General features: G+C 37.0%; 3 protein-coding genes across 5 annotated transcripts in view; 1 reads left to right on the plus strand and 2 right to left on the minus strand.

The window, feature by feature from the left end:
- ino80 (INO80 complex ATPase subunit) overlaps positions 1-2,445 on the minus strand; it is a 41,855-nt gene extending 39,410 nt beyond the window's left edge. For all 3 annotated transcript variants that reach the window (XM_067383905.1, XM_067383904.1, XM_067383902.1), the window contains exon 1: positions 2,327-2,445. The gene's annotated coding sequence lies outside the window, so the exon portion shown is untranslated. The remainder of the gene's footprint in view (positions 1-2,326) is intronic.
- Positions 2,446-3,451: 1,006 nt separating this feature from the next.
- On the minus strand, positions 3,452-10,831 carry vps18 (VPS18 core subunit of CORVET and HOPS complexes). The gene is made up of 5 exons (XM_067383028.1): positions 10,404-10,831; positions 10,187-10,328; positions 9,736-9,827; positions 6,475-8,345; positions 3,452-4,502 (listed from the first exon to the last, which is right to left on the minus strand). The coding sequence occupies exons 1-5, from the start codon at positions 10,492-10,494 to the stop codon at positions 3,774-3,776; spliced, it is 2,925 nt and encodes a 974-aa protein (XP_067239129.1). The 5' UTR covers positions 10,495-10,831; the 3' UTR covers positions 3,452-3,773.
- A 246-nt stretch (positions 10,832-11,077) lies between these two features.
- On the plus strand, positions 11,078-13,972 carry rhov (ras homolog family member V). Its single transcript, XM_067383029.1, has 3 exons — positions 11,078-11,660; positions 11,764-11,822; positions 12,280-13,972. Exons 1-3 carry the CDS (start codon positions 11,462-11,464, stop codon positions 12,724-12,726), a joined length of 705 nt encoding a protein of 234 aa, XP_067239130.1. The 5' UTR covers positions 11,078-11,461; the 3' UTR covers positions 12,727-13,972.
- Positions 13,973-17,558: the final 3,586 nt, after the last annotated feature.

Raw genomic sequence — 17,558 nt, forward strand, 5'->3', positions numbered from 1 at the left:
ATAGGCTCACAACATTAAAAATCCAGCAGTACATTTCATTGTACACATGGGGTACTTTTTATTCCTGTGTGCACCAAACCCATCTTAAGTGTTTGCTGCTAAAAAGCTAATTTTTTGTTGTTTCATCTGACCATAGAACGTTTAAAAAGTAACTGACACTACTGGAACTTCAAACGGGATGGGTTCTATGGTCAAAAGAAAAAAACTATTTAGGAGCAAACACTTAAGATGGGTGTTCTCCAATCCCACCAGGAATTATAGAAGACTCAGAGCTGTTATTTTGGCAAAAGGAGGTTGAAAAAAAATATTTAATGAAATGGTATGATTAATTGTGAGCAATGTGTATTAGAGAAAAACATTTATTTCATGATGAGATTTTCCCCCCATTTAAAATTCTTATTCTACAATGAACGGTTGGATTTTTGTAAATTTTTTAAATAAAAGATCAAAAGGATTAACAATGCAGATTTATTATCACAGCCTTCTTTGGTCATATTTACAAAGGGTATGAATAATTTTGAGCACAACTGTACATCTGAGTGAAATGGATTCTCATAAAGAAATGTAGGACGGGAACTTGGTTCTATCCATCGGTTGTTGACTGAATGCAAACTTGCAGATGACTGTAAGAAAGGGGGCGGGGTTTAAGGGAACAAAATGATTGGAGAAATCTGGAATAAATCAGCAGAAAGACTTGTTTCACCTGACATAAAAGTTGACATTTCAATTAAAAACATGTTTTAAAAAAAGTCAGCATGAACTGAAAATTCACCATATTTTCTAAATGCATGTTACAGATAATATTATAAGCAAATCATCAGTGCATGTTTAATTTATTTATTAGGCATCATAATGTTTAATCAAAATGTCATAACTGGAATTTCGGGTGAAAATGACAGACTTCTCACTGGCAGGACTTTTCCAATTGTTTAGTCCGCTTCAACATGAGCTGCAACAACCACATCTCAAAATGCATAGATTCAAGTGCCTGGCCAATTTTTTTTAATTATTTTCTTTTTCAATCATCCATTACATGCAGATATGAAATGTCACAGTACAGAAGAAAAGATCTTTTGCTTCTTCCGTTCCGTTGTGACTTTAAAAATAAAACTTGCATGGATTGATGGTTCATAATTATAAGATCAATAATGTGCATTTAGAAAATTGATTAAATTTCTATTTCATGCTGACTTTGACTACTAAACTCTTTCTCCTAACCCAAACTATTATTTCTATAAAAAAAAAAATGTGCATTTTTTTATTGACAATGCACCACTGGAAATGGATTTACACATTTGAATCACGTAGTAATTCTTTCAACTGTAAATCTCAAGCATTACATGATATTCAACCTCATAATACTGGCTTTTTTCCACAGAGTTTTGTAAACATAACTATAGCACTGACACCACACTTGTGTTTTTAGTGCCCCCCTTTAACCATTTCCTGGATGCAACATAACACATACAGCATTGGCAATGAGTTACACAATTAATGAAACTATTCTCATCTCAATAGTTTGGCAACTCATTTGGCTTTAATGCCCGTGTTACACCATCAATACACGCATTTATAAATACTGCCAAATACTCGTCTATTTTGGTATCTTCATTTGAGACAAACTCAGTTTATAAACCTAACGCACATTGATGACGATACGAGCGTATCCTTTTATACAAAGAGGAAATGTATAGCAGTGCAAGGTGTCTCAACACATTATAAAATCCGGGTAAAATTACTGGTACTGTACATAATATAATCGACAGGCTGATGATTCATATCTGACTTAGCTTAGCTAGCATATTAAGCTGGCTAGGTTTAGCTAACGCTAAGCGTTTCAGCAGCCAGTGTTGCTTGTTAATCTAAATCCAGGGTTACTGTATATGTTGCTAGTTAGCAACGATGCAATTAAAAGGTACATTTGAGTTACAACCACTAAAATTAGCTTTAATAAGTTTTTTTAAGGAAGGCTATGGAGTTTAGCTGCCGTGATATCCGTGCAGAGGTGACTTTTTTTAGCCACAGGAATTAGTATCATGGCAAGTTCTTGATTATTTTGAATAATTGAAATGGGTTCTGTCTCTTTAAGGCCACCACCTCTTTGTCAAATGAAATGTAGGGAGATATATGGTTTAAAAATATTCGTAATATTCCGTGGCCTTGTTCCACGTGAGGTCAAGCACCATCTGCCCCGTCTCATGTCTATATGCACTGCGGGAGTCGAGGAGGCCAGCAGATCTGCGATTCCCATATTCTAATTCTTTCTCCCTCCCGGCCATCTTCCCCCATTGCTCCCCCACCATGTTACTCATAAACGCCAGCTCACCTTGTCCCCGTGTCCGCCGTTTTTGCTCTGTCTCTGTTGCAGCCGACTCGCAGCTCTCTGTCTCCAAAATGGCGGTTGTGAGCGAGGAGAGAGACCGTGAGTCGGTAGCAGCAGAGAGGCGGCCACTTTCAGTAACTGAGAGAGCAGGGACACGGCGCCATGGCGAGGACAGAATGGGGAACAGGCGTACCAATCGACTATAGATTGACGACTGCACTCTTATATGCATTTAGGGACGGTATCGTAATAAAGTAGTAGTAGCAAAACGAAAGGAGTAGTTTCGTTTAAGAAAGAATAGAGGTGAAAATTCGACTTATTATAAATTAAGCGGGTTACTGGAGGAGGCTATAATGGCTATCGGAGTTCTATTGGTTGTGTCTAGAAAATCCGAACGTTGCCGAAGGTCTTATGACGTAACACTTTCCGAATGTAGTCTCAAAATATCGCGTGATTGGGACTTGACGTAGAATTTGTCACTGTCTTATTAGACATAAAGCACTAATGCAATATGAAAATGTGTATTACATATGCAACTTAATCATATTTCTGGCCAAATATTTTATCCATAAATGAAAGGTATTAAAAATTAACCTTTTTCTCACTTTTAAAGACATGTTAGGATTTATAATAAATCTGTATCCATCTCCTGTAACAAAAAGCTTCTAAAACATAGTATGTATGCTTACATTTGAGTGTTTTGTATAATTTTAATTATATTTTGAGGGAGATATGTTCTATAAAAGTGACCTATACAAAAAAAAAAAAATTATATTTCTGATTTTATATTCTCTTTTAGCACTGCATTATGTCTGATTATCTATGGAATGTTTTATTTACAATTGTTTTGTATGCAATTGTTAAATTAGAAATAGTAAAAAAAAAATTAAAAAAAAAGCACAAATGAACACATAGGTAATTAATTTTTGTGTGTCATTAAAAGAATAACACAAATTAAAATGTGTTTAGATATAAACTGTTTTTGCTACTTTTTTGTAATTAATTTCATCAAAAGCAAGGCACATTTTAACCTAGAAAATGACATTTTTGCATTAGGAAAAATTCCTTTCAGTGCACACTTTGTGCCATTACATCCCATCATATCATATCATAACACCAAGTCTGGTTAAATAGCAATCATTTATTCATTTTTTGCTGCATACATTACATTAAAAGATATTATTGACTTAACTCAAAATACAACAATTGCATATTACATTTAGTAGAGTCAACTGGTCTATGGAAGCCAACATAAAAATCAAAGGCGGCCATCTGTTAACAGAATCATGTTAGTATTTTTTAATTTAGCATATAGCATGTAAAATTCGAAACAAAATACAATTTTCACAATGCACAAATGGTTACATTTTTCCAGCATATGTACAATTTAAATCATAGAGACTTAGAGAAGATTTATTGTGCAGCTAAATCTCATGCAGAAATGTGTTCTTCAGAGCCAGCTGGACATCTCTTGATCAAACTTCTGTGGATCTATGAAAGGCTTGTCGATGGATTTGATCATCAGCTCACCGCAGTAGACACACTCACAAGCTATGATGTCATCGATGTCTGACTTGATCTGCTCTCTGCTTCCCTGGCCCTTGCCCAAGCTGACGGTATCCTCCTCTTTGGGCCTGTGCCTGGATTTGGTGGTCTGTGTGGTCGCTGCTAGCTTCTTCTGAAGCTCCTCCAATTTATTCTGCTTATAGGCAGAGAGGTGAGGAATGACTTCCTGAAAGAGGCAATCATAATGGAACATGTGTCCACACAGGAAAAGATAGAAAGGTCGATTGAGCAAGGGGAAATCACAAGTGGCACATTTTTCCTGAGACTCCACCACTCCATACTTGTTCCTCATCTCCTGGATGTCATCACGGATGCGTTTGGCACTCTCTGTGGCCTCCTCCATTTCTTTTTTCAGCTCCTCTATGTGTTGGTTGTACTCTTCCAGGGAGTTACAAATTGCCTCCTTGAAGTGGTCTATTGTAACAAAGTCTGGAAAGAAAGGTAAGATGTCCTCAATCTTAAGCAGGTTACAACTGGACAGACAGTTCATGGCTTTCTTGACATCTTTCTCCTCCTGAACCACATGACGAGCAATCTTCAACCACAGCTTCTTCCTCAACTCCTCGTCATCCTCTGGAAGGTCAGCACAAGACTTGGCCAAATCTACATCCACCTAAAGGGATAAACATATGGATTATTAAAAAAAAGACGGGGGTGCATAATTAGATATAGATGTTTTTAGGTTTTTGTGATGCTTTTTTATTTTATTTTATTTTTATACCTATTAATTAATTCAAAAATACATTCAAATGCAATTCATACATGCAATGACTGACACCTCTTCTATGATGAAAATGTGTTTTATTTTTTAATTAAAATTAATTTTGATATTTTTTGGAATCTAAAAAAAAATAAAAAATCTGGGTAAAACAACTGTCTTGATATTCTTAATGTTAAGTGGTGAAACTCCCCAAAAACATGATATTTATCAAATAATAATTAATTATGTTTAAAAAATATATATCTTAAATCATGTATTTCTGAAAATAAATATAAAAAAAAAAAAAGTAAAAAAAAAAAGCATTACTTTTTACTTGATGGTTATACCACATGACATTTTTAGATTCATTTAAATCAACATGAATACAAATAGTGCATTTTTGATAGCTTGACGTTTTCAACTAGACTTTTAAAGCCCTAATGAAATGCAAGTAGCAACAGATCTTTTCTTCCATATTGTGACGTACATCCGAGCATAACAGATAATTTTAAAAGAAAAATGTAAGGCAGGTACTAGGTTCTATACATCAGTTGTTGATTGGATCTCTTGGAAGCAGATGAACGCAAGCTTTTCTTAAGCCCGATGTTTAGTACATTTTTCTTTAAATGATTACAACCAATTAGAAAGGTAGAGAAAGTACCAAAGAACAGTCCACTAAGGTGTGGGAGTCACTATCAAGCACCATTTAAAGGTGGGACATCCTGTTCTGACACATGGTCACAGGAGAACATGGTGTGGGAAGAAGGCAAGATAATTTGTTTTAGTAATCTTACATAAACATAGTACATAAACAATATGTGTGTGTATGAAGGTGTAGAGAAGACTTTTGTCGGGTTTTATGAATTTATTTTATTTTGCATGTTCAGAAATTCAATTTTTCTTTTCATTGCCTCATGGCAACGTTGTGCGATAAGGGGTACTTTTCGAGGATGTTTTAGACAGTACCTCACATTGGCCATAATGCGTTACAAGAAGGGAAGAGGTCAAAAAAAATCATCATAAAGTGTTCCCAAAATGAACCAAAAAAATGATGTGAAATTTTTTTTTTTTTCATGTGCCATCAACATGTGTGCAGTAGAGGGTTAAATGGAATATATAATTAGAGAAGTCACAAGATAGAAGTCTGTCATTTCACCGGAAGATCGAGCAATGACATTTTGATTCAAAATTATGAGGTAAAAAAAAAAAAAAAACATGCATGGATGAATTATTCACAATAATATCAGAGCGAAGGTGCAATGTGTTAATTTTAGAAGGATCTATTGACAGAATGCAATAATATACATAACTATGTTTGCAGGGGTGTAAAAAGACCTTAAATAATGAACAATTGTGTGTTTTTATTACCTTAGAATGAGCCATTTCTATCTACATACACCGCAGGTCGCCATTTTGCACTGCCATGTTTCTACAGTAGCCCTAAACCAAGGGTGTCCAATCCTGCTCCTGGAGGGCCACCATCCAGCAGAGTTTAGCTCCAATCCCAATTAAAGACACCTGAGCCAGCTAATCAAGATCTTCTAGGCATATTAGAAACTTCCAGGCAGGTGTGTTGAGGCAAGTCGGAGCTAAACTTTACAGGACAGTGGCCCTCCAGAACCGAGTTTGGACACCCCTGTTTATACAGAGCGAGTTTGCTTGACAGGTACTCTCTGCTGTCTCAGGCGATGACATTTTTGTCCTGTTTTGTCAACCGTAGCTTCTCTATATTGCAATTTGCAACCTCACCACTACATGCCGCTAAAATTTACACACTGCACCTTTCGTGCAGACTTGCAAAGTTTTTCCTTTTCTTTATTGTGGACACTCTTCTAAGCGATTGCCTTTTAAACAGAAATAAAAGAGAATGTTAAAGCACACATACTTGTAGAGCTAGATCCACAGCTTCCTCATATAGCTCCATAATCTTGTAAACCAAGACGCAGGCCCGCAGGTACCCATGTTCGGCACAAAGGCGCAAGGCATATTTTAAGTCGTAGTGGATGTCGGAGACGTGCGTTCCTGCTTGTTCAAGGTACCACAACAGGGCATCTGGCTTGTGTTTGGCATAAAGCGACAGTAAATAATTGTGAATAGCTTCATCTTTGACATCCAGCTCATACACGCAGAACTCCATGTACCGGATGGTCTCAGTTATCTGCTGCATGCTGCCCATCTGGCTGTAGTTCACCAGGGCTGGGATCAGATTCTTTGGATCCAACCGGTTTCCCATCTGAATCCACGCATCCACCACCTTTTTGGGGATGTGCTGCATGAGGACCGGAGAGAACTTGTAGAAGAGCTTGTCATCGCAGTGTTTGGAGAGAACATCTAAAGCTGCGCTGTAGTCGTCATGCTGGCAGTAATGAGATACAACACGCTCATAATCTTGCATGATGACAGAGAAATACACCATGTTTTCCACGTCACCGTGACTAGCCAGCAGGTCGTAGATGGTGCTGCGATTGTTGTAGAAGCAATCTTTATGTTTGGGGCTTTTAAGAAAGGTGCGGAACTCTTCACGGGTCTCTAGAAAGAGGTGTTGTTTGCCGTCGTCGGCCTCCAGCTGACCGAGTCGGTTCAGATAGAGTTCAGTCAGCCAGGTCACCAGCAGGGTGATCTGAGTCTTCTCACTGGGCTTCAGGATGATTAGCTTCTTAATCAAAAACTCTTTCAAGGCCTCCTCCTGTTTGGCCTCAATGAACTTGAGTGCGATCTCCTCAAAGTAATTCTGAGTGAGTGCATAGCATTTGGCGCTCTCCAGGTAGCGCTTGTTCTGGAAGCAGTGCTCCGCCTCCTTGGCGAGCACCATGTCCAGGCATTCTGGTCGGTCTTTGCAGTACTCTTTAGCCAGATCAAACTTATTCATGTTCATGTACATCTGCCAAACGTCTCGCGCCTCTCTCTGGATGTGGTAGCGAAACACAGCTTTTTCGGTGTAGATCCACACAAGCCCCGTGACAGGATCTTTGATCATCTTTTTTAGCATGCCAAACTTATCTGGGAATACATCTTCATGCACAACCTGACCATTCAGAGTGCAGATACCCCTAACACGGTCAGGAAGCAGGAGCAGGAAGTGAAACTGGGTAAGTACTATAGAGATGGGCTTGACAAAGTTTAAATCGATGTCTTGTGTGTATTCCCACACTTGAACATCACTTAGTAGGGAGTCGGGTCGCACGTAGTCCAGCTGTCCATATAAAACCCCGTTGCCCATCATCCAGGCGAAGGTCTTGGGGCAACTGCGCAGCTTCGACGTGTAGAATGTAATCTCACTGTAACCCATATTGACAGGAAACTCCTGGAAGCTGGGTAGGAGATCCTGGTTCTGGGAAAAGATGGAGCTGAAACCCTGCTGCTCGGATCCCTCTGCCAGCTTTCCTACAAACTGGAACAGCCGTTTTCGTGTGGTTGCAACAATGAAGTACTTGGATTCCAAGCCACGTTCCACTTCGAGGCAACAAACCGGAGCTGGCTTGCCATCCTCTTCCAGGGAATGAACCTGTCTGAAGAACTGGTCCGGGTTGGTGTTGAACAGACTGCCCTCTGAGGCAGAAATCTCTGCTTCAAAGATGATTCCCTGGCTGGTGCCGACCAGAATTGGCCCAGTGTTGGTCTCTGAGCCTATTAATTTGTTCCAACCTATGCTTTCAATCAGGTGGCCTCTCCATCGTGATAGACTTCGGACCTTCTGAGTGTTTCGGTTTAGGTATACGCATTCGTTTGTGGTGAGACTGATGACTAAATGTGATCCTGTGAGATAATTGAGAAAATGTCATTTTAAAGACTGCATATAAAAAATTAAGTATTTTAAGCAGTTCAACAATGAATTACAAGTTTTAAAAAGCCAGACCTGAGCTTTTGATCCTGTTTACACCTGGTATTAAGATTAATTTTGGGAGATCCCGTCATTCATTCAGGCAGTGCTAAAAACAGGTGTAAATGGGGTTCAAAATGTTCTGTGATCCGATCACTGAAACCACATATGGAGGTAGAAACGCATATTACCACATCACATTTGCATAATAAAGGATAATCTCTGATGAGCCTAAACCACAACTGTGCCACAAGTGTTACCTTGTCTGGTAAACATTTTAAATGTCTGGTATTTTTATTTTAAATGTATAATTCTATATTTACATTCATAAATGTAACATTTTCTCATGTTTATTAATGTAAATATTTTTTTAAAAGCAATATTTATATTTAAGATTATTTCTATTTTATATAAATATTATTTTAATATTTATTTTTAAACAATTTAATATGTTTATTATTTACAAAAATAAAAATGAATGATGGCATACATGGCTGAATAGTTTGTACTATTGAGTATCACAAGATAATCTTGCAATGTCAACTATTTAGACCAAACTGACCAGTTTAAAAAGTTGAAAACCTACTCATCTGTCAATCAGATGTTTTGAATGTTTGCTGGTTATGGCTATAAACCCAAATAACCCTCTAATCAAAATAACTTACAACTTTATAATTATCATTTTATATATTTACATTTCAAAATTGACATGTATTTTTTAATTTTAATTTAATAATAATTAAAGATATAATTTATTATGTAATATTTTTCTTAAAACTTTAAATTATGCCATACATTGCAAGACATTACATATTAATTTGTACTACTGACTATCACAAATTAATCTTGCCATTTTGACAAATCCTTATCTATGTCAGCCAGTCAGACCTAGCTGACAAGTTTGAAAAGTTAACAGAAAGCAAAAAAAAAATGCTAATTTTTGCAAGGCATGTTATTACCAGGTGTAAACACTGCTGGTGTGTCTCACCTGACCATTTGTGATCGGATCACCCGAGACGGATCTTAATACCAGGTGTAAACACAGCATTTGTTTCTCTCTTTATATGATGTAAAAAAAACATATCAAAAAAAATTCTAAGCATTACATTTATGTGTGTTTATTCCAAATAAAGAACTGAAAATATATGTTGTCCTAATTGAATTCCCTGGTTCACATCGGTTGAACTACTTAACAGATGCTTTTTTTTTGTCATTCTAATTTCAAGGGAAATCTAATCAAACCACTTATGTGTCTAATGACATTTAATTGATGCCCCAAATGCATTTAAATCCTCCGACAACAAGGACACATTGACACGCAATTACCTGTAGGATCCAGGAAAAGTTTGTGCACTTTGCTATCATCCTTTCTTCCCAGTTCAATCTGATTTGGCTGATCAGGTTTGCCAAGATCAATTCTGAAACATAATGTGTAAATCAACATATTACAACATTTAAATGCTGCTTAAATAGGAATCAAGCCTGTTTATTTTAGTTTATTTAAAAGACCATGTATAATTGATTGATTACACTAACACAAAAGGCAGATTTAATGATTTTTATCCTACTTTAACAAAGTGACCAGCAGATTAAATATGCATTTCAAAGAGAATTGCCTTTAATGGTCCACATCCTTAATGCTTAGTCCTTTCACCAGTATTCAGACATTAATCACCCATTGCATGTACATAAACTAATCAATGCAAAACTTATCAACGACAAAATCTCCCAATGAAACATTTGTTGATAACACAGCTTCGAGAAATGGCAGCTTTACCTCAGCAGGGTGTCTTTCCCCAGACTCATGCATAGCTGGTTGTTGCACACCGAGAAGTGGTTGATTTTTTCGGGAGGTGAGAAATCGATGCGCTGCTTGTTGAAAATAGGTTTTTCTTCTTCTAATCTTACATTCACAAACCCTGTGAACGAAAAAGATAGTGTAAAATACCACATATCATAATGTCTGCAATCCCCTCATTTATGTAGGTTTGTACCTGAATGAGTAATCCCGATGTTGGCCGCCGACACCCGGCTGTGTTGACGGATGTTCTGGGAATCTTCATATTGATCCAGAATAGATGCCATTGCAAATGATCAAATATTCACAAAACTACAGTATTTACAAAAAAAAATACTAAACCTGTGTTTACATTGCACGTAAAGATGTAAAGTAGCCTATCCCTACCAACTGCTCCCAGCCATAACACGCTAGCATGTGAGCTAAACGTCCTGTTCAAAAGCTGTTTTTACTGTCAATGTCCCTGTTGTGTGCTAAATAAAATCTAAAAGAGATTAAACAGATATAAAATAAAACGAAACCGAGCTTCAAATTATATTGTATGTATCAAAAATGACAGCACTGAAAGACCGAGCTATGCTGTGTGCATGGCTGTCTTGGTCAGCTGATGGATATCATGTGATTACATTAGAGAAACTTACTTCACTGCTGTTCTTTATCTGTCCATGTAGTGGCACTGTTTAGTTAAGTATTGATTCTCATGCATTGAAATGTTGTCAATGTATTAGCATATGCCTAATTTGTGTTGTTTATTTTTGTGCTACTTTTATTTTCAAATTCTGATTTATTTGTCAATCCAGATCCAAAGACAGTGGTCTTAATTTTTTTTTTTTAAACAGATTTGTGAAATAAAAATATGTCTCTCAAAATATGACCAGAGCTGAATTTAATATTTAAAGGGTCTATTAAATTACCTCTGTAGTTTCACCATTTTTTTTACTTTTGTAAAAGGCTTTCAGTTTGAGAATCACGTGAGATTAAAATCGTTAACGAATCATTAAATAGCTTATCTGTGCTCAAACCAAAGATTTGTGTTCTTTCCATTGAGGCCCGTGACTGTGGTGGGCGTGGCTATGCAAAGTCAAGCCTCTCCAAAAGGCATAGAGGTCCCGTCACAGATCAGAGAGAGTCAATTCAGCTTTTGAACTGCGAAAGTAATGAGTCACTCATCAGTCTCAACAAAGACGCCAATCAATACTGTGGAGTTTAAAAAGTTTTCCTGAAGACGTTTCTTCTTGGCCTTAATTGTTGGACATGCCACCTCAAATGGATTACTTTTACCACGAGTCAAGAGTTCCGTCCGTGTGCCTAGAGCAGGACGACGCGCTGGAGCCTGCGATCAGCTGTATGCTGGTTGGGGATGGTGCGGTTGGGAAGACTAGTATGATTGTCAGCTACACCACCAATGGATACCCCACGGATTACAAACAGACGGCTTTTGACGTCTTCTCGGGTAAGTGTATGATCTTTGACCCCTTTTAGGTGATGATGGTTAATTTAAAGTAGCTATTTGTGAGGATAAAAACTTGACATGTTTTTAACTTGTGGTTATTCAGGACAAGTCCAGGTAGATGGGACCCCGGTGCGGATTCAGTTGATGGATACGGCTGGTCAGGTAATTTAACACTTTCATTTAAAAAATTTTGTTTAAAAGTCTGTAAAGTGTAAATTCTTTTTAAAAGTCTGTAGTGTACATTCCCAGCAAACATTTGGACGGTTAATGACCGTTGAAAAGTCGTCCCTGCGACACGTCCTGTCATGGTTGAAAAGTAGCTCCAAAATTAAAGTTATGAAACGTATCTGAATGCATTTTTACGAAATGTTCTGTTTTACATATTTTTTTTTACCGATTTATGCCGTCATATCGCGACTATTTTTGGCCAGGGACACGACATTGTCGTCGGACCAATGTTTGCTGGGTTTAATTAAAAAGTTTGTAAACATTGTTTAAAAGTCTGTAAAGTGCTAATGTATAAAACTTTAAAGTGTACTTTTTTTAAAAAAAATTGTCATTTAAAAAAGCCTGTTAACTTTGTCAAGTGTTCTTATCTATCTTTGTCTTTGACTTACAGGAAGAATTTGATGAATTCAGATCTTTGTCTTACGCACACACCGATGTCTTCCTCCTCTGCTTCAGTGTGGTTAACCCCACATCATTCCAGAACATTACCAAGAAATGGATCCCTGAGATTCGTGCGTGTAACCCATCCTCCCCCATCATTTTAGTTGGAACACAGTCAGACCTTCTGTTGGACGTTAACGTTCTTATAGACTTGGACAAATACAAAGTCAAACCCGTGATCAGCTCACGGGCAAGGAGCCTCGCCGAGAAGATCAGGGCCGCAGAGTATGTGGAGTGTTCGGCCCTGACCCAGAAGAACCTAAAAGAGGCCTTCGACTCGGCAATATTCGCGGCTATTAAACACAAGGCCAGGAAGGTCAAAAAACGGAGACTGTCGGACAGACGAGCTAAAGCTTTTTCCAAATGCAGCTGGAAGAAGTTCTTCTGCTTCATCTGACCCTGTGGGTCAAAATGTGTGAACTGTTTACACGAGATATTAACTTATTTTGGACAATGTGTTTACTTACGGTCATTTAGCTTTATTTTATGGGCGGAGTTGTTTGACCTGTGGGGAACTTCCCAGGAACGTTTGAGTTGAGTGACATGTGAGAGCTGTTGCGTTGCTCAATACAACGTCTTAATCATACAACCTGTATAATAATACATGTTGTAAGATTTATAGACCCATTATGAAGAAAGATTAGAGAAAACTACTCCTTAAATCATTTATTGTTCACAAAGAGCACCCACCATATGTAAATGAATGAATTTGCATGAGCTGGTTAGCTGCCTATTCAAAGCTTGAATGGCGCTCACGTGGATGTGTCTCTGATGGTCGAGGGGACAAGAGTGGGTATCTGTCTTATCTCTTTTGTGTCAGGCGCTACTCTTTCATATGCAAGAGCCTGAACTAAAGCTGATGTGTGAGTTGTCTCCTCCTTAGGTGCTTGTGACCATATAAATCCAACATCACGCTTACAATGATTCAGCCTGTCCTCCTGATAAATCTTAGCTGGGGATTGTCTTGCAAATTGGCAAGATAAGATTATTAGGCTTGTGTGAAAATGGTTTCCTGCATCCGGGGGAAACTTGGCTGGGTTGTTCCTGGTTTCCTAAGACGGGTTTAGCGTCCTCTCTTGTGCGAATGTATTGTGAGAACGTACGCACAGATGAAAGTATAGCAGCCCAGCCCATTTTGTGGAGCCGTAGCTCAGTTATTTTTATTTTTTTTTTAATATTTTGCTGACAGCATGAACTTTTCACAGAGTAAACAGTGCTGTCTTTGTTATAAATGTGCTTCTTGTGGAAGATATTTTTTTTTTAAATGCTGTTTGTTTTTAACAGTTCTGTTTTAACAGTTTTAACTGTTCTGTTTTGATGCCTCAGGCAAGAAGGATGTACCGCTTTCCACGATTTATCTGTTTGCCTTCACTATTGTTTTGCCTTTTGATCAAATTCAATCAGCACTTTTTAACAGCTTCTCCTTCAGTGTTTTTTTGCATCATCTGGACATAAATTCAAAGGGCAAAATACATTTCCAATGCTGTTTTTACAATGCAACTATCCAAGACCTTTGTTTTTATTAAGTGTTATATGTGAAAGTTGTTTATTTACATAATCTTAAAATGTTCCTCTTAAATATCAAATAAATGAACAACATGATGAAATTGGATATTGTTTCCTAGTGATTGAGCTAGTTAATAATATAAGCAATTACGCAGGGCTAAGATTAAAGGATTAGTTCTCTTCAGAGTTAAAATTTGATAATTTACTCACCCCCATGACATCCAAGATTTGTATGTCTTATTTTCTTCAGTAGAAAAGATATTAAGGTTTTTGGGGGAAAAAATCCAGGATTTTTCTCCATATAGTGGACTTCACCAGGGTACAACAGGTTAAAGGTCCAAATTGCACTTTCAGTGCAGCTTCAATATGATCCCAGATGAGGAACAAGGGTCTTATCTAGCGAAATGATTGGTCATTTTCAAAAAAAATAATAATAATTTACTTTTTAACCACAAATGCTTGTCTTGCACTGCTCTGCAGTGCGCCACACACTACGTAATTACGTTGGAAAGGTCACACGTGACATAGGGCGAAACGCTTCAAAATCATCCGACATCGTTGTTTTACCTTTTTTCGCAAAGGGTGTTTGACTTAGTCTTTTCACGTTTACTTTGTATACATTGGATCGCTATTTTCCTGTGATATTACTCATTACTCCAGTCTTCAGTGTCACATGATCCTTCAGAAATCATTCTAATATGCTGATTTGCTGCTCAAGAAACATTTCTTATTATTATCAATTTTGAAAACAGTTGTGCTGCTTAATATTTTTGTGGAAACCATTTTTCAGTACTCTTTGATGAACAGAAAGTTCAAAAGAACAGCATTTATATATATATATATATATATATATATATATATATAAAATATATTCTGTTACTTTTGATCAATTTAACCATATCCTTGTGGAATAAAAGTATTACTTTCAACATTTTAATTCTAATTACAAATTAACTTGTATTTATTAAAAAAAAATATTTAAATGTCTAAATTAAATTTCCTGTGGTTATGAGAACAAACATTTCTTTGCTTGCACATGCTATGTGCTACTAAATTATAGACATAGCAAACAAATGTTAGAGATCTGAATACGCTCCTCTAACAGCATGAGTACTTGATGTAAATGGTCCTGCAAATATCTTCAGAGGGTGTAAATGAGACACACAGGGAAGTGTCAGGTACTGAAGGAATATGAATACATTGTGAACTCACAGTTCTCTGCCTCGAGGTCTCATGCTGTGACTTTGAGCCGAGCTCAGCTGAAAGTGGGAGAGGATGTCAATCACATACCCTTCAAGTGTAAACAGAAGACAAAGGGCCTGTTGCAATTGTTTGTACTGTTCAAACTACTCAAAATGAAATTCAGATTATGATGGCTTGATTTTTTTCAAAATCCCTTAAAAATATAAACAAAAACTCCCTAAAATACTTCTTTCTTTAAAATGCTTAACACTTTATAGCATACAAACGTTAAGGCTTTTTAAAATGTTTTAAACTTTTTTGACAATAATATGTCATCAATGTTTAAAGAGCCTTGCAAGCTTTCATTTTCTAGTTCAAATCGAAATTTCAATCAAATTGCTATGAATTTCTCAAGTAATGGCTGACATCAGTACCCGTTAAAGTGACAAAAGCCAAGTAGCAAAATTGTCTTGGGCAAACGATGGTGTATTGCACATATTTGTGATGAAGATTATGGTAAGCCCAAAAACAATGAATCACTTCCACTGTGGGGCTATACTCATGTGACCTGAAGAGCATCCTATGAGTTGTACAATTTCTGACTCATTTCTAATGTTGCACTGAAGTGAATCAATTTGGATCATGAGAACTAGATTAGGTGTTACCGTTCCTAACAATATGAAAGATCAAATTACACATGACCTCATGCTTTTTAATATGAATGAATGAAATCAAACAATACTGTACTTTCTATTCTATGAGCAATTAAAAATTGTTCTATATTATTGAATTTTATTATAAATTAAAAACGGAAATTAGGCTATAGAAGAACATTTCGAAGTTTTACTTATAATCCTTAAAGGCATACTGAATACTAAAACTCCAAAAGTGTAGGGAACTACAGGAAAGCAAGAAATGACAAATTTCTATAATTAGCCTGACATGAAATAATTAAACTAATCTTCTCAACTTGTAAATTCAGCCATGTTCACACACACCCACATTTCCTTAAAGATGCATTTGTGCTTTTGAGCCTAGCATGATACCGCTTTCCACATGTTGAGCAACAGAGGCCAGGCCTGACAGGTTTAGGTTCCCATGAATGGTAAGGTGTTCATCTCACTTTGTGGTTAAAAGAAACGGTTACTCAGCCCTTTGTTAGGTTTCTTGCCCGCCCCCTTTCCCAGGACTCAGACTAAACTGACTGGTGCCTTTTCTGGCACACAGCCAGTTTCAGTGAGTTTCACTGCTGTCACATTTACCTAAAGGCCTCCTGAGAGGAGACAGGTGCATAGTCACAGTGTTCCTGGTCAGCTAAATCACGTTACTGTTATTGCCAGAGGCTGTTTGGCAGACAAGATGATGAATAGGCTTTATTTGCGGATTGTTTTACTTATATTAACACAATATTTACATTTGAATCTTACAATTTGTGCTTTAAAAATGGCATTTTACCCAATGAGCCAATGAGATTGTGTGCTCAACCTTCAAAATACTTCGGTAGTATTGCTTAGCAGTGCCATGCGTTTTAGAAACCCTCCACCTTCCCCAGCTCCACCTGTAAACAGCTGCTACGGGTAATTCATGCTATATTGTACAGCAGCGTGTCATGTATGTATTTGCAGTAGCAAGTACCGTACTTGCTTTGCAGCAGCAGCAATAACCTATACAGGAGCAGCAACATTAAAAGCAGCAGCGTAACAGATCTATTTAATATTTTATTTTAGCTTTATTTTAATATTTCACTGGTGCCTATCCAAGTCTCTGGTACTGTGGTAGATGGCTTGGGTCCATGGGATTTATTTGACAATTTTATAATCTGTGAGTCAAAAAAAATGTTAGTACGATAACTTGGAAAAGTAATAGCATACCTGTTCTCAACGATAGACATGATTTGAGTTATCATCCATGTCCAAAACACAAATTTTGTGCTAAAGCCAACTTGAAGTTTGTTCAAATCCATAAAACTAGTAATAGTGATGTTTGCTTTATAAACACTGCTAGTAAATAAATACTTTTACTCTAAATTTTTTAGTTTTAATGTTTTTATGCATTCAAACTAGTTTAAATTAGAGAAAAGCCTTGTTAGATTTACAAATTGACACTAATAAAATAGTCTTCATGCAATTAAATTAGTTAAGTGATGTTTTACTTTAAACTTAGAACTTAAACAAATCTTTGCAATTATAGCAAATATTGTTGTGGAAAAGTGTTAATCAGGAAACTAAAAGTGGTGATAACTGACAGCTTGAGGGCTTCTACTTGTCTCACAGCTGTTGTCTGCAGAACCGCCTATAGGCAATAACGTTACACACTCCCACACTGTCATGTTTATTTGATTCATCCCCAGTTTCGGGTGTGTGGCTTATAAGCTGTTATGGTTTCAGTTCTCACACATGTACTTTAAGACAGAACCCTGTTAAATCTGTTCCTGGTTGAACTGACAGATAACTGGTAAGAAGTCGTGTGATCCTGTGGATACAGATTGTTTGATAATGCCCATGATGGATTGCTTCATAGGAGAATGACAGTTCATCGGCA

Source organism: Chanodichthys erythropterus, chromosome 4 (genome assembly GCF_024489055.1).
Source record: "Chanodichthys erythropterus isolate Z2021 chromosome 4, ASM2448905v1, whole genome shotgun sequence".
Taxonomy (NCBI): Eukaryota; Metazoa; Chordata; class Actinopteri; order Cypriniformes; family Xenocyprididae; genus Chanodichthys; species Chanodichthys erythropterus.

Bases quoted from the DNA above. Each gene is read 5' to 3' on its own strand.
- rhov (XM_067383029.1), top strand. From the start codon at position 11,462: ATGCCACCTCAAATGGATTACTTTTACCACGAGTCAAGAGTTCCGTCC. The intron at 11,661-11,763 runs GTAAGTGTATGA...GTGGTTATTCAG, and splicing joins GGCTTTTGACGTCTTCTCGG to GACAAGTCCAGGTAGATGGG. The intron at 11,823-12,279 runs GTAATTTAACAC...TTTGACTTACAG, and splicing joins TGATGGATACGGCTGGTCAG to GAAGAATTTGATGAATTCAG.
- vps18 (XM_067383028.1), bottom strand. From the start codon at position 10,494: ATGGCATCTATTCTGGATCAATATGAAGATTCCCAGAACATCCGTCAA. The intron at 8,346-9,735 runs GTAATTGCGTGT...ATTATCTCACAG, and splicing joins ACTTTTCCTGGATCCTACAG to GATCACATTTAGTCATCAGT. The intron at 4,503-6,474 runs GTATGTGTGCTT...TTATCCCTTTAG, and splicing joins CTGTGGATCTAGCTCTACAA to GTGGATGTAGATTTGGCCAA.